This window comes from Lycorma delicatula, chromosome 6 (assembly GCF_047948215.1).
Source record: "Lycorma delicatula isolate Av1 chromosome 6, ASM4794821v1, whole genome shotgun sequence".
Taxonomy (NCBI): domain Eukaryota; kingdom Metazoa; phylum Arthropoda; class Insecta; order Hemiptera; family Fulgoridae; genus Lycorma; species Lycorma delicatula.
Genome location: NC_134460.1, coordinates 132,009,959 through 132,026,210, shown reverse-complemented (window position 1 = coordinate 132,026,210; position 16,252 = coordinate 132,009,959). Strand labels below are relative to the sequence as shown.

Genomic DNA, 16,252 nt, shown 5'->3' with positions numbered 1-16,252 from the left:
AAAAGAGGTGTTGGAACCCCATTTACAGGCGCCTAAGCAGTGTCGGGCTTGCTAACAGGTTCCGTCAGTAGCTTGTCATCATTATTAAATATTTATTTTGATCGCATATATTGCCGTATAAAGTACAATGTCAACTCTTGGAGCTCCCTCAAAAAGTCAAAACGAGTTTTTTAGATACAAAAATGGGTTGTCAGATCATTATCTGACGCCCGTAAGTATGAATCATGTAGACCAAAATTTAGAAAATGAAATGTGTTAAAATATCACCTTGTATTATTTAATAAAACAACGTTGTATTTATATTCATTAAAGTGCAATCTTTGCTAAAACGAATGGTCACTTATTCTTAAAGAATAACGCATTCACTTTTACCAAACTAATCAACGGGTTTTCGTATATCTCGGATTACGAAAAACGGCCTTATTACGCTTCCATTGCCATTTTTAATAACTTGCCGAACCGATTGAAAAACTTCTCGCCAATTAAATTAAAACATAAGAGGATTTTGTTTTACGAAAACAATATTTATTACTTTGCTGAATTTTTAAATAATACTAATTAAAAAAATACACACAAACAAAAAACCACGATTTATCTGTATCCCGTTCAACGTATACATAAATATGTGCTCAAAATAATTTTTAATAATCGCTTCTTAATGGTAAATTATTTTGTATTTTTTATATTTAATATGTATATATACATAATTAAACGCATCTGTTTTTACTTCCTCGTACGAATTAAAGGAATGTGATCGCAAAAAATTTGGGTGTTCAGATTTAGTGGAAATATCCATTTTGAACATCTCTGAATCCATTTTTTTCTAGTTTCTACGTGATGTCTGTGCGTACATATGTATCTCGCACAACTTAAAGTGTCCAAAAAAGCCAAAATCAAAAACATTCGGATTTTTTATTTTTTCTTAACTGCAGTAAACATTGCAGTAAACATAACTTATTTTCATTGATTCCAGAATGCAAATAAAATTTTAATTAATGAAATATTTGGTCTTACAAGGGGAAGGCACATCGGTTCGAATCCGACTTACTTTTTACTTTTTTTTTAAATTTAAATATATTGATTTATTAATAATTATTAACCTGTAGTTGTAAAAAAAAATTACAATAAATAATAATTCAATAATTAAAAAAAAATATGAAAAAAATTCTTTATTAAAGAACTGGAGGATCGTATCTTACTTTCAAACAAAATAAGTTTAAATAAGTCCAGCAATAAATGTGTATATGTAATTTAATAGGCGTACAAGGAAGTCATATAGTGTCCACACCAGAATTTTATCTTATTTGTTTCTATATTTATAATTTATCTTATATACTGACAAGATGTTTTTTATATATTATATTCCGATCAGAATAAAAATTTATTTATTATTAGCATTATATATAAAGCAGGTCGCGATTATTTCATCAGTAGGTTGTTTACTAAGTTGTGAATACCGTACAATTAAGTTATTTAATGAGTATTTTAATAATATATAAAAGTTAATTGTTTATCTCAGCTACTTGATAATTCCAATCGTCTAAAACACCAGTTATTTTACGTTCCCGCTAATTCTTTTAATTTTTATTTAGTAAGATCCTTTAGTCATACAACTGTTGTCATCAATTAACTGATATAATTATAAAATAATGTCGTTCCACAAGCCTATTTTTGCTACAATAAATGGTTTTATACTTATTAAATATGTGGAATGTTGTATACAACACACAGAATGCAGCAATGTTATGACATAAAATTGTAACGGTTCTGATGATGTCATAATGTCACGAAGTCTATCTGGTAAGACTGTGGTTACTACTTCTTTTTAAAGAAATAAAAAGAAAGAAAAAACTCAACCAGTCATCGGTATGGAGTGAAGGTTCAGAGGAAGGACATCTGAGGCCTTTTGCAGCGTCTACGCTTTATACTACATTCACGCAACTCTTTAACTTGTACTGACACAGACAGATTAACTTTAAACTTGACTCGATGAACTCTTAGACCTAATTCATATATTCTTAAAATAGATCAACTGAAAAAAAAATTAAGTCATTAAAATTATCATCGTAACAATAATAATAATAATAATAATAACAACACAGAATTTATTAATTACTTCAAAGTCATTAATTAAGTCGTGTGAATTAAAACAAAAAACTTTCATTCATAAATTTCTATATGTGTAAAATGTTTTCTTTTTGAGTTCTCTTATAAATAACACTTAAGCGACCGTGGGATCTATATTTCTCAGAAGCCCACGAGTGTAAAGCGGTATACATCCGGACAGGAAAGCCCCCCTACGGGGGTGCTTCGAGTACACGATGACACACGAAGACTTTCAACGAATAGTGTTCTAAAATTTTATAACGTAGTCTATTTTTTATTCGCTAACTATAGTACTCAAAAATGTAAAACATTATTTTTATGGAATCTGTTGAATACGGAAGAAAAATTAAGGCCAAGTTTACACTGAAAGTTTAGCTCTGCTAACTTTTAGAGAAATAATAGGACGTATATTTAAATCTTTTGGCTTACATAGGAAGCTATTAGTTACGTAGCATTAATTTTTTTTCTGAATTTTTGCCTGGTTTATTTCCATTTATTACTTTTGTTATCTATTAATATGAATCATGCAGCTAGGATCACTTGTCGATTAGATATAATGCTGAATAGTGAACGTATCCGTAGTAGAAGTATTGAGACTGTTTTTTATTTGTTTTACTTATTTAAAATAATATTTAATTTTTGGTATTAAATTTCAATCACTGTTTTCATGTGTCAGTAAAACCGTCAACGGAAAGAGTGTAATACTATTCATTTACTTGGAATATAAATTCAGCAAATTGAAGAGACGAAACTCTGAAGGCAATATTTTCTTTCCAAAAATAAGTCGTTGTTGAGAACGCCTCAATCAAATCGCAGTAGAGCAGAAGAGAAACGTATCGTTTTTCAGTTATGCGAGATACAAATGTACGTACAGACGTCAAGCCGAAACTAGTCAAAATGGATATTTCCGTTGAAATCTGACAACCGAAATTTTTCGCGATCGCGATACTTTCTTTACTGCTACAAGAAAGGAAAAAGCAAAAAATCTATATTTTAATCCACGATTCAAAGAATTCAGTTAAAAATGTGCAATAAATAAAAGGATTTCTTTTACAATTTTTAGGAAAGGGGAAGAATTTGGAGGTAATTTTTTTTTTTTAAGTGGTGAGATAAGGATGTACCCATGTAGTGAGGTTATCTTTGCAAACTTTTGAGAAAATTAACCTCAAAAAATAATCTATCCATCCCCTGGAAATATTTACCGAACTATTACCAACAAATTGCCTCATATAAACGGGTCTGTGACAGATTTCATCAAAATCGGTTTATCCAGTCAAAGGTTATTAAGCTTCAAACACTCCAACACACGTACTTAAATACGTAAGTACGTACAAACATTACCCCATTTTTGTTTTGCTCTTTGGGGTTCCTGGATCATAAAACATTGAAAAATACAAAACAAAAACCATACTCCATTTTTTTACGACTGATTACCATTGATAACCAGTCAGTCAGTGGTAGTTATGTTATTCCTTGCAGCATAGCTATGATGCCAGGAAAGAAAAAAAATAAACTTAAAGTAAATAAATAAAGTAGTATAATTTAATAAGTTTTTTATTTATTATTATTTTTTTACATGAAATATTACGGGAGAAAAGAAACTGTTATAATTTATGTAGAAATTATTCTAATTACGTATATCATTATTTTTATAATACATGGTAAAAAATCGTATTAATGAGCAAAGCTTTATATCATACAAGCAATAAATCTGCACATGTGTAGATGCATTCCCTGAATCCCGGTGCGCGCACGCAAACACACACATACTCAAAATGGCAACGTTATAACGAAAGTAAAACAATAATATGAAAAAAATCAGAAACAAGCATACAGGGACAAATTTTCAGAAAAAAAATTGTGAAGATTTCAAAATAGTCACTAAAGAATAAAGCCATTCCAGCTTTAAATCATCTGAGATAATTTTTAATAAAGCATTTTCTTATCGGTTAGAGATTTTATTGTTTGAGGTCTAATATTTAGTTCTAGTATAAACAACCCCTCAAAAAAAAGAATTTACTTTGAGATTATCCCAAAAAAATTACAACTAATAATAATAATAAATATTTTTGTATTACTAATATAAAGCCAATCCTTTGGTGAAGAGAATAAATGTGTCATTTTTTAATAATAAATGTAAAATGTATTTCGATGAATACCATCGAATACTGGTTATTAAACATTATATACGGTACGTGAAAATTGACACTGTCAGGATACCTAGAATCTCACAGGATTACACCATCTAACAGGTAATATATATTTAAAAATTAATTCATTATTTTTATTATTACTATTAGAACAAAAATTTTAAATAGTAAAATTGAAAATATGTGAAAACATTTAACTATAATAAGAAAGTTAAATGAAATGTGTAAAGTATAAAATAATTTGTAATGATGAAATGACATGAGGAAAAGACAAGTATGTGAAAAAGAAATTATAGGAAACCAAGTGTCGGGTCGATTTAAGTATTTTTTTTTCAAATGAAAGGTAGTATTTAAAGTAAATAATGTAAGGGAATAATGATATGCAATATAATAACACAACCCCGATAATCTTGAGTAATAGAGATTTAGTTCTTTTACTGATGAGTAAAAACTCCTGATAAAAAAAATAATCAGAAATCTAAAATGATGATAATGATTTCAATAGATTTAAACGTTCAAAGACTTAAGTTGAGAAACAAGAAATAGAAAAAGTAAAAGTTGTAACAGGTAAAAGAACAATTTCTTGGATCAAAGACTGGACAAAAACTTAATACGATATAGATGTCTACGAGGAGATTTCATGTTTCAAGTGATTATATTATGCTGTACATTTTAACTTTATTAATAAGTTTGAAGTTAATAAGTTTGAATGTCTAAAAGTCTAGTCTGATTCCAATTTTATTATATAGTGGTCAGTCAAGGATCTTAAAAAGTGGTCAGATTACAAGCTTAGAGATGTCATTTTTCGAAAAGTAGAAAAAAGCTAGAAGAGAAAGAGTTCAAATTCATACGATCTGAAAGTATTTAAACACCAAACCCGTCCTTTATAATTTAAATAGTAAATGTTTGTGTATTTGTACAAGTGTTCGCTTAAGATTTAACACCTTCATCGATCTAAATAACTCTTATATGGTTGCATTTATTGCAATATGAGGAAAGTCATGTAAATTCATTAAGATTACTTATAAAATTATGTTATAGATGAGTAGTAAGGATCTAGTTGTATTATTTTAAGTTCATTACGATATGAAATATTAAGAGTTATGGTACTTGAGAAAGAAATTCATATTTCTCGTGGTATTTTATTATCGAATAAAAAATTTACCAGATATCATGATTTTACTACTTTCAAAATATTTTTAACGACACTAAACGAACAAATTTAGATTTCTTAGAGGAAGTTTTAGACATATTTTTTTCAAGAAAACTTCATAATTGATTAAATAGTGTAATCTAAATCAAGGAATGAGGGCTTTTAAAGCATCATTTTTATAGAGATTTTTGAGTCGCCGGGTAAATGTTAATAATAATAATAAATAAATAAAATATTTTCAGTTAGTTCTATTACAGGTATATAAGTTATGTATTTACATAGTTTCCCGAGAATAGATCTTCTTCAGATTTTTTTAATTATCATAATCGGGCAATTCGTTCATAAATATCAGATTTTATACAAAATGTTATTATTTTACGTTTTTCTTAGTTAACGAATGAAGTAATTATCCTTACCGATCATTCTTTGCATAATATGAAAACTGAATTATAGTCTCAATTTTTATTTATTTACTTAATGGTTTTTACCGGTTAATACATCTGTTATTAAATTATAATTATCTGTTACATTACTACATATTTAAATTAAACACGCAGTATGATTTTACTTTAACTAGACTTAGGAATTTTATATGACTGAAGTTTTAGCTAAATTTTTAACTGAAAGATTTTCGCCGTTTGACGAAAGTACATTGGTATTTTCTCTTCCTTGGATACATTTAAAAACAATAAACAAAATGAAAATTATTTCCTATTAATGATCTTTTTTACTTCCTTATACGAAGTAAAGGAAGTATTGTGATCGCGAAAAATTTCGCTTTCCAGATTTCAACGCAAATATCCATTTTGACAAGTTTCGGCGGAACGTCTGTACGTACGTATGTATGTACGTACGTATGTATCTCGCATAACTAAAAAACGATGTTAAAATATTGGATTTAGGACTGCTGTAATACCTAGTTGTGCACTTACATTTTTGATTGCAATCGACTGAACCAAAAGTGTCCAAAAAAGCCCAAAATCATAAAACATTTAGATTTTGGACTTTTTCTTAACTGCAGAAATAAGCTCTCATTTTCAGCTTTTCGACGGTATATCATAAGTGGTACTTATTTTCATTGGTTGCAGAGTTATAGCAAAATAAAATTTTAATTAATGAAATATGTGGACTTAGAGGAAGGCCCATAGATTCGAATCAAACTTCATCTCCTGTTTTTCTTAACTTTATTTTTAAATTTAAATACATTGATTTATTAATAATTATTAACCTCTCATTGTAAAAAAAATTTTGTGATGAATATTAATTCAATACCAAAAAAAAAATTAAAAATATCAAATTTCTTAATGAAATAAAATTTTATGTACTTATCATTTAAAAAAAAATTCGTAAATGTAATTTAATAGGCGTACAAGGAAGTCATGTGTTGTCTACATCAGATTTCTTTTATTTACACATTCAGAAAAAATTTTAACTCAATTTTAAAGAATGCAAATAAAATTTCTAATAAGTTTTCAAAAGTTTTATTTTCCATTTCAGGCGAGAATCGGGGCGTTCTGATGTTTTTTTTAAAAACTGTTAAAAATTTCCTACTTAGTTATTATTTCCTTTGTGTTATTTATTTGATAGTTGAGGATATTAGCGAAAAATGTCAGAAAATGAAAATAAAGCTAGCCTATATTTAAAGTTTTCATAGAAGCTTTTTTTTATTAGTTTTAAACATGTATTTCTTCCTCTATATTACAAAAACAGGAATTTACAGATCTTTATCGTTGTGGAAATATATAGCTGAGATATTCGTCGTTAGGATGAGATGGATTTGTGTAGAACTCTGTGATGGAGCTGTGGTGTAGTTGAGTGTAAGCATTGACCTCGGTCCTGAAAGCGGTCCAGAGCAGAAAGAGATAAGGTATGTTTTCATTAGAAGGTTATTAAATTTGTGAATATGTTTATTGATTTTTAAGTAAGTCAAGAGGTCTTTGATTAAATTGAATTGCAGGAAAAAAGTTTCGTATTTGCGATAAACACTTGTTTTTTTTAGTGTGACAATAGAAGTTTTGATGTTTAAAGACCCAATCAAGTAATGATTTGAGTGCATAGTCTAATTGAACTTAAATTAGGAAGAGTTTTTATGTGAAACCTTCAGTGCTAGAGAAAAGTGCGGGGATCGCGCTTCCACGAATCGGTTAATTTGATAGCTGAGGATTGTAAGTTATAGTTGGTAGTCATAGGTAGTCATAGTTGGAAGAGGCCATACGAAGGCGATAGTAGATTTTGTAAATTCACTGATGGAAATGTCTGCTGAGGAATTTGTATCGGTGGCAACCTGACAGAGGCTAAGTTGATGACTGTGTTGTATTATCAAGTTTAGAGGGTCTAAAATACGACCTCAATAAAGCCCACAAGGGCTAGGAACGAAGGGGATAGTGTGGCAACTGGTATCGCCACAAGTCGGGATGTCCTCCCCTACGGGGGTCAAGATGAGGAAATATATAAGTAAAAAAATTATGGGGAAAAGAATTAAACAAAATACAACGAGAATTTTTTTTTTAATTTTTGACTAAGGATTATATACCGGGTAACAGATAAGAACTGATGTCTGAAGAAATGCAGGCATCAATTTCTTTATTAAGATCAGGACTGTACAATTGTCCTGCTGAAAATAATCATGAAAGATTTGAAAAGCCACATAAGAAGAAACAAAAGTTAAAAGAAAATCCATGCACCACATGGGAAGAAAATTTCAGGATATTAGTTTAGGAGAAAGAGTTGATTGGGAAAGAATTGAGGATAATTAGGAATCCAGCTCAGGACCGGAAGGTACATCATATCCTACATGTAAACCTCGTTACTTCAAGGGAGAAGAGATCCGATAAGTAATTTGATATTACATAATCGTGCAATATAACATTTTACATGTTAAAAGTAAATTAAAAAAAATTTAATCTGTAAAACACATTGGATATTATATATGATCCTAACTTTACTCATTCATTATACATGTCCTAACATATTACACATTACGTATGTTCTAACTTTTAATCTAAAATGTTTCGAGTTCGAATTTGAACCCTATTAAATCTTACTATTACTTACATGTTGCAAAATTTATTCATAATCTTCATTATTATATAAAAGAAAAAAATATTAATTGTTGGATAGTTGTTTTCTGGTTTTCACTCCGAATATTTTATCTTCTTTAATTGAAATTTTTATTTTGGTTCATAAAAAGAAGAAAAGGAAAATTTATTTGCATTGTTTGATACTTTTATAGACGCTTTTCATTTACAAATGACCGCATCATTTAATGACAGGGTTTGTTACCACTGACAGCATTTTTAAATAAAATATTATATAAAATGAAAAAATACATAATTTATATAAAATAAATAACATTATACATAATATTTCCAGTTTAGTGACAAAAACAATTTGTTTCGCTTAGCGTAGTTATATAATATTTAATAGTTATAAAAACGAATACTATTCTATGACGAAAATAATAATAATAATTTAATAATAATTTGAGAACAAAAAGATTAATGCTTAACAGAAACTAATAGTAAACTGCGTGCAATTAACCAAGAGAATAAATGACGAAAAAAAAGGTTTCATTCATACACGAGTACGTTATCTAATAATTATTCTTTTTGTTAGTAAATACTAAAACGTGATTAAAGAAATAAATAGTAATTAAGTGTAATTAAAAAAATAATGGTCAACGAAACGAATAGAATTTAAATGTACAAAATTATTTAAGCATTCATTCATTGTTCATCTCACATTGTTAACAGGTGTTCAGCTGCCTTGTAATCACATGTTTTTGACATACTGTCAATCATATCTGTTTGAAACAACAGGAAGAATATGGAGCACAATTGATAATAACAATATGTCACTTCTGTTAACATTAAATAATACGGTTTTCTACAAATTTTTAACTATATATATATTTACAAAGATATATATATATATATATATATATATATATATATATATATATATATTTAACACATTTACAAAGATAACATAACTATAATAATACATGAATTATCTCAATAATTAGCGTACACTTAGTGTGGACTAAATTACATTTTTTTTGCCGGCCTCCGTGGCGGAAGTGGTAGCGTCTCGGCCTTTCATCCGGAGGTCCCGGGTTCGAATCCCGGTCAGGCATGCCATTTTCACACACGCTACAATTCATTCATCTCATCCTCTGAAGTAATACCTAACGGTGGACCCGGTGGCTAAACCGGAAAAAACAATTTTTTAAAAAAATATTTTCACTTTTTGACTCAAATATTTATATAGTTAGAATTTAACGGAGACAACCAAGTATAAAAGCGTTATAGGGAAGTTTGCTGCTCATATCTTCTAAGATACGAATTTTTAAACCCATATTAAAATTAATTTACTTTGAGACTCGTTCCAACAGTAAACTTAATTAATGAAAGGAACGTTAAAAAACTAGATAAAAAGGAAACTTAACAGATATGATTTATTACATAAAATGAGTAAAATAAATGATTATTATTTAATGGAATATTTTCTTTGAAAAATTAAAATTTCTCTATACTTAACGAAATTCAAGACAAAAGAATAAAACTTCATTCGAGAATGAAAAAATGATAACTATTCGTATAAACAGAAACGTATATTATTAATAATTTTTTTTTTTACTTCTTAAATTTTCAAATAGCCAGGTAGTGTACTTACTGTATGATACTGGAAATATATGATATAAAAAAGATGTTATAAAGAAATTTATTTTAAGAAAAGCCTCAAAATGATTCAAATAGGTTTTAAAATAATTAAACAGAGTAATGTATTCATCTTTACAAGATATAAAAGTTTTTTAAATTAAAAATCATTTTTGTTTGTATTTAATTGTAATTCTTTATCATTTAAATTTCCCTTGTTTTATAAAAATGTAATTAAAATGAAAAGATATAAAAACAAAACAATCATGTTGAAAATAGTGTTACTGCAACACTTTTATTGTAAGAGTAGTGTAAAAAAACATAACAAAAGGATATAAAAGAAAAAGGCGTTATCTTTGTTCTACGTAACAAATTTATATTATTAAATGCAGTTTTGCAAAAGAACGGGGGTAAAAATACTTTCCTACGCAACCTTACAATTTAAAAGCTTGCAGTTAATAGGTAGGCAAGAAAGAGGGGCTAAGAATTCTACTGTACAGTCCGTCCGGCATCCCTACCATATATTGCTTTGTCTGGCGGGAAACTACCAGTTTTGGCGGGAACTGAGCCAGTTGCCCTTGACAACAAACGCCTACATCGATCGTTCCCGCGCGCGTCCCATTACGTCACAAATATTGCATCACCGTAAACTACTAACAAAACATTAAGAGCGAGCGAGAGAGAATAACTTTTGGCGGTAAACTGTGAGTCAAATTATTCATGCTATCATGGTCCGGAAACCACTATCTTGGAACCGACAACTGAACTCCTTTGTTTGGTCGGTTTGTCTTTGTCCACACGATCGCAAGCCACAGCCACCGTCTGTCTGTTTGCAAGACTACATACACTAGGTCTATCTTAAACACCCTATTTAACTATCGGCCTCTCTCTGTCTTACGCTTATATTAACTCGTTCATTTTTTTACTCGCTGTCTTTTTTCTTGCCAGCTGTAATTTCAACTTATTGTGCCATTCTAAGCTAGTACAATAACCACGCGCGACTGTCCTTCAATCGATGCTCCCCCACCGCTTCTTTTACGACTACTTGAAAATTAGCGATACATTAGTTCGATGTAACCTCCGAAGGTCACCTTCAATTATCCGTAAACCTTTGTGTTGTATTCTAGAATCTTACCCATATTATTAAAGTTTAACTGCAAAATTTGACCTTGTTAGCGATATCAATGCCAAATTACGGCACGTGTAAATGTCACTGGATTGATTAATAAACAACAAGTAAAAATTCACATCCTATACAAACTTATGAGTGAATTACCTGTAGTACATTCTTAAGTACGATAGGGCTCAAATTATTTTTTTCTTTTTCGAGTAATTTTGAATTTTACGCTAATACAATAAAAATAAATGAAATCATATCGATGTGATATCTATGACAAACATTAAAATAACGTAGAATGATAGGGACAGTTTTATTGCAAGTCCATGTTTCTGTTCAGTCTATGAGAAAAAAAAATAATGATATTCTTATTTAACTAATAAGGAAATGTTATCTTCAGGGTCAGTGAGCTAATAACAGGATGGTTGCATATAATGATACAAAAAATTATTACTTAAACATATAATTCTTATATTCCTGTAACCCTCTTACATCTTTTTTGTTAAACCAAATGAAATAATTATCGCCAAATTGAGTAATAAAATTGAGTTACAGTAATGAAATTACATTTCATTAAATATAATTCTTGTTTGAGTTATACTAAATAAATAATTTACGTTTTCCTCGTTCCTCTTATTAGTGAATATTTATCATGTATTTCAATTTTTTTCCTCTTCCTTCATTTCTTTTCTTAAAATAGTCTTTATATATATCATTTTTTTATCAAAATTAAATTCTCTATACTTTCAGCTCAAAAGCATATGAAGTCATTAAATTTACCCCATATTTCAAGTTCCAAGAATTTCAATACAGTTTCATTTTGCCCTTATGCAGAAATCAGGACGAAAGTTTTCGCAACATATAACTGGAAAAATAAATATTTCAGACTCAAGTTAATACGAACGTTTTTCTTTATTTTCACTTTGTAAAAGATGTCCTGAAATTTTTTCCGTTTATTAACGACTGGTAAGACACTCGTGTATGTGTGTATATATATATATATATATAGCTCATTATTTTGTTGTTGTTTTTTTTTTATTTTGATATAGAATTCAGTCATTGATCTAGTTAGACGGACTTCTCTATTCCTCATCGTTTGTCTTCATACCTTTCTTCACTTCAAACATTTCAATGTTTATTTTCTACATTTTTACATAACACAATTCCTAGTCATATATTCTTCGTCCTTTATATTATATTCTATATTCTTCGTCCTTTTTTACTTCGCTATGCTACATACATCACTGTTATTCAACGCTACATTTCATACAAATATGTAAAGATTTTTTTAAATTCTTATTTCTAAATCTAAAGTATTTTCTATAAAAAGGCTCTCTTTCTTCGGTTTTAATTTCTTTACTGTATAGTTTATCCTTTGTATTCTTACTGAATGAAATAATTGAACCATTTCTATTTTTGTATAATTTTCATCTAACTTAATATTTATAGATGAAATATTTTTATTATTTTTACTGTTATTCTTCATTACGTTTGGTTTATTCCTTTCATTATCAAATAAAATTTCTTTCCTACCAATAAATTAATAATTTTCAGTATTTCCTACTTATTTAACTTTGAGATCTTTTATCATCTTTTTTTCTACATAATCTATACAAATATTGGCAATATTCTAATTTCAGCCAAGTGATTTTTATATTGATTAAAATAATAAAATAAATTCATTACTTTTCAAGTCATTGAGTGAATAAATTACAATGGTTATAAACAATAGTAATTCACACGACTTTATAAAATGCCTTGAAGATCTACAACTACCAGTTTTTTCTTCAGGAATATTGCTTCTAATTAGATTACGTGTATATAGTCATAAATAAAGTTTCAATATTAACCTTAAGTTACAACCATATAAAGTACAATGTAAAAAATTCACAAACAGAAAAAAATTAAAATGACATAATAGCTGATAAACTACGTAAAAATTGGTTAAAATTAAATAGCCTACATGACGCCTTATCCAAAATTTTAAGCTTTTTCAAGTGTAAAACAGTCGCACTTTCAAGTGTAAAACAGAATGCTCTTTTGGGTGTTCTCGTTTGAGGCAGAACACCCAAAAGAGCATTCTCGCCGGGACTACGGTCTTTTCTATAAAAGGACGAGAGAGTCCCCGTGCCTCATCACCGCTACCCATCTGTGCATGCACAATCGAATAGCAGCTCAGCAGGGAGCTATCCCTCATCCCCTCGTTGTCCTAGCAGCCCTATCCTTCTGTCGAAGGACCCGTGTGATAAAAATCAGATATAGCACGGAATTGTATCTCATTCGCCAACATACGGTCCACGATACACTCCGCCGTAATTGGTCCAGTAATTAACTCGCATTGCAAGCGCTCCCTGTCACAGGTCCGACAGGCAAACACGACATGCTCCGGAGTATCGAGCTCCCCGCAGAATAAACAAATGGGGTCATCAACCCGCTGTCGTGCATTCAAATATACTCTGAACACGAAGTGACCAGACAGGAACTGGGTCAACCAATCGGAGATCTTGCCTAACCTACGGCTGACCCACAGCTTCACCTGCAGAATCAGGTGGTGAGTCCACCTGTGAAGGTGGACTCATTCGTGAAGGAACGATCCCAACGAGCCTGCCAAGCTTGGAACATGCGATCTTGCATCTCAGCCTTACCAGCACCTTGGAGAAGTCCAATCCGCATGGCGGCAAGCTGCTGAAATGGGGGTACATAAATAGTTTGGATACAAGTATCCTTCCAGACTGAAACTCTGAAAGTATACCTGAATATCTCTAGCAAATTTCTTCTAATTCCGAAGGATTTTTTTTTATTTCTTCTTTTTTCTGTTATTCTTTATAATTATTTTATTTTATCATAGGTAATTATTGTTAACGAGGAACTTTAAAAAAAAAAAACAGGTTAGGTGGTCGATCTTAGAGATAGAAAGAAACTTTAAATACATAGTTTAATTTAGTTTTTTTATAAACAGAATTGGTACATCTGAAATTTATTTTTTAGTTAAAATTAGCAACAATCTATTGCAGAATGGTTGTTTTTTTATGTATGATATTTCTTACTTTTCAAAAATTCAATGTTAGAAAGTTGAGAACATCTGAGAAAGAAAAATCCTATATTTTATTTCTACGCTATAATTTTTTTTCCAAAAATAGACGTTTAATATTTTTCTTTTCTCTATTAATAATAAAAAATGTAATCTTTTATTTGTCATTTTAATAAATGACTATTCCATTTAAAAGATTTCCGACCAACTTATTTTTTAAAAAATTGTAATAATGAAAACCTCAGTACCAACTTACGTTGAGTTTTATAGTAATGTTAAGTAAAAAGCATAAATTCTACATCTTCCTTTTAAGGAATATAAAAAATATTGGGGAAAAAAATTTCCGTTTAGACCTTCTACTAGTCTTTTCTTTTTATATAATTATTTTATTTATTTTTTATCTTCATTTATTAATACTACTTCATACATTCAATATTTTTATGCATTAATTTTCACTTTAACCTCATCTATATACTTCCTTTTAATAATTAAATATATACACTTATGATGTTAGTATGATTACAAATATAGTTTTAATATAATTTCCTTTAATCCGTTCGGGGAAACAATGAGCAATTCTTTACATGTCTAAAGTAGTATAATTAATCATTACTGACATGATCTATAATTATTTATAGATCTGAAAAAAATGTATAATTGGTAAAACATTGTTATTACTATTAAATACCTCTACGTATAATGACGTCATTTGAAATAATATATTTCAAGATATGCCGAATCATTAAAGGTTATGAACTGAGTAGAATAAAATTAAAACGTAGTTTTAGTACGGAAGTAAACAAGGCTACACACACATGGAATTCCGTATTTAAATTGTAAATTGCAAAAATCTTTAACGATCTAAAAAATTATTTTTTGAACAGTTTTAACCGTTTATAATTTTATTTATTCATCTTAACAAGGGATTTTAATTTTTTTTGAAAGATAATGTATTAATTTTTTTAAGTTCAAGAAAATTTTCCTGGTATACCATCCTTTTTCTTTTCTATCTACATTTTTCCGTAATTTATTTTTTCTTTTATAGTACAATGAAAACATTGAAATGAATAAATTACAATGGTTATAAGCAATAGTAAATTTAATCAAAATAGCATACTTTAAAATAAAACAACATTACTGTAAAAAGAACTGGTCTTTTACGAGTATATACTGTACACAATCAAGAGCAGAGGTTCCCAAACTTTCTGTACCCTAAAATACTGGTTCTAATTCTAAAATACTGGTAGGATGGCAAACACATATATTTTTCCATTGCAAATTTATGTTGGATACAGTTATTAATACATATACCAAAAAAACCTCTTATTTCTATCTGAATTTTAAGTATTAAATTCATGAAAATCATTGTTTAGGTTCTAGTCTTAATTAGATATATGAAGAGTTTACATAATATAAAAAAAATATCAATCTCAAAGTCAGTGTGATCTTTACCATTGAATTTCGTTGGCCAGTGCCTCATAATTAGGACAATATGTGATATTCTTATTCGTAAACAATCAAGATACTCATTCATCAATGGGTCAAGATCTATACTTTGATTTTATGATATTCATGACTGAAAACAGGTATGTATGACATGGGAATTTGTCTCAAATAGCCTTTCCCATGTAATAGTCAACCTCATCTTCTCAAGTTGAAACTAAGGTATATTGCACGTACACTCTGACAAGGCTCCAACAAGGCTCGGACGACCAAGTAACTCCTGGTATAAGGAGTTCCCTCTACCAAGTGCCAAGGTCCCTTTGGAGAGTAGATGAGTGGATAGAGGTACACGGCACCCTCTTGTCCTTGAGTAGGAAACTACCTCCAAAGGCAGAATAACCACCTAGGTGGTCATCATAGGATGGGAAAGGGAACGGAAAACCACCCCATTAAAGATCCCATTGAATATCCCTAGTTTCGGCAGCTCATGACAGAAGCATCTTTAGCTAAATGGTCTGGAGGTAAAATAGTCCCCCAATCGGATCTCCAGAGGGGAACAACTAGAGAGGCTTTTGCTTCGATAAAGTACAAACA

The 16,252-nt window shown here is 29.4% G+C and overlaps 1 protein-coding gene across 1 annotated transcript in view; it reads right to left on the bottom strand.

Annotated features, from left to right (window-relative positions):
• Positions 1 to 13,763, bottom strand: part of LOC142326934 (uncharacterized) — a 65,286-nt gene extending 51,523 nt beyond the window's left edge. The window contains exon 1 of the mRNA XM_075369665.1: positions 13,709 to 13,763. Coding sequence (XP_075225780.1) covers positions 13,709 to 13,763 — 55 coding nt within the window. The remainder of the gene's footprint in view (positions 1 to 13,708) is intronic.
• Positions 13,764 to 16,252: the final 2,489 nt, after the last annotated feature.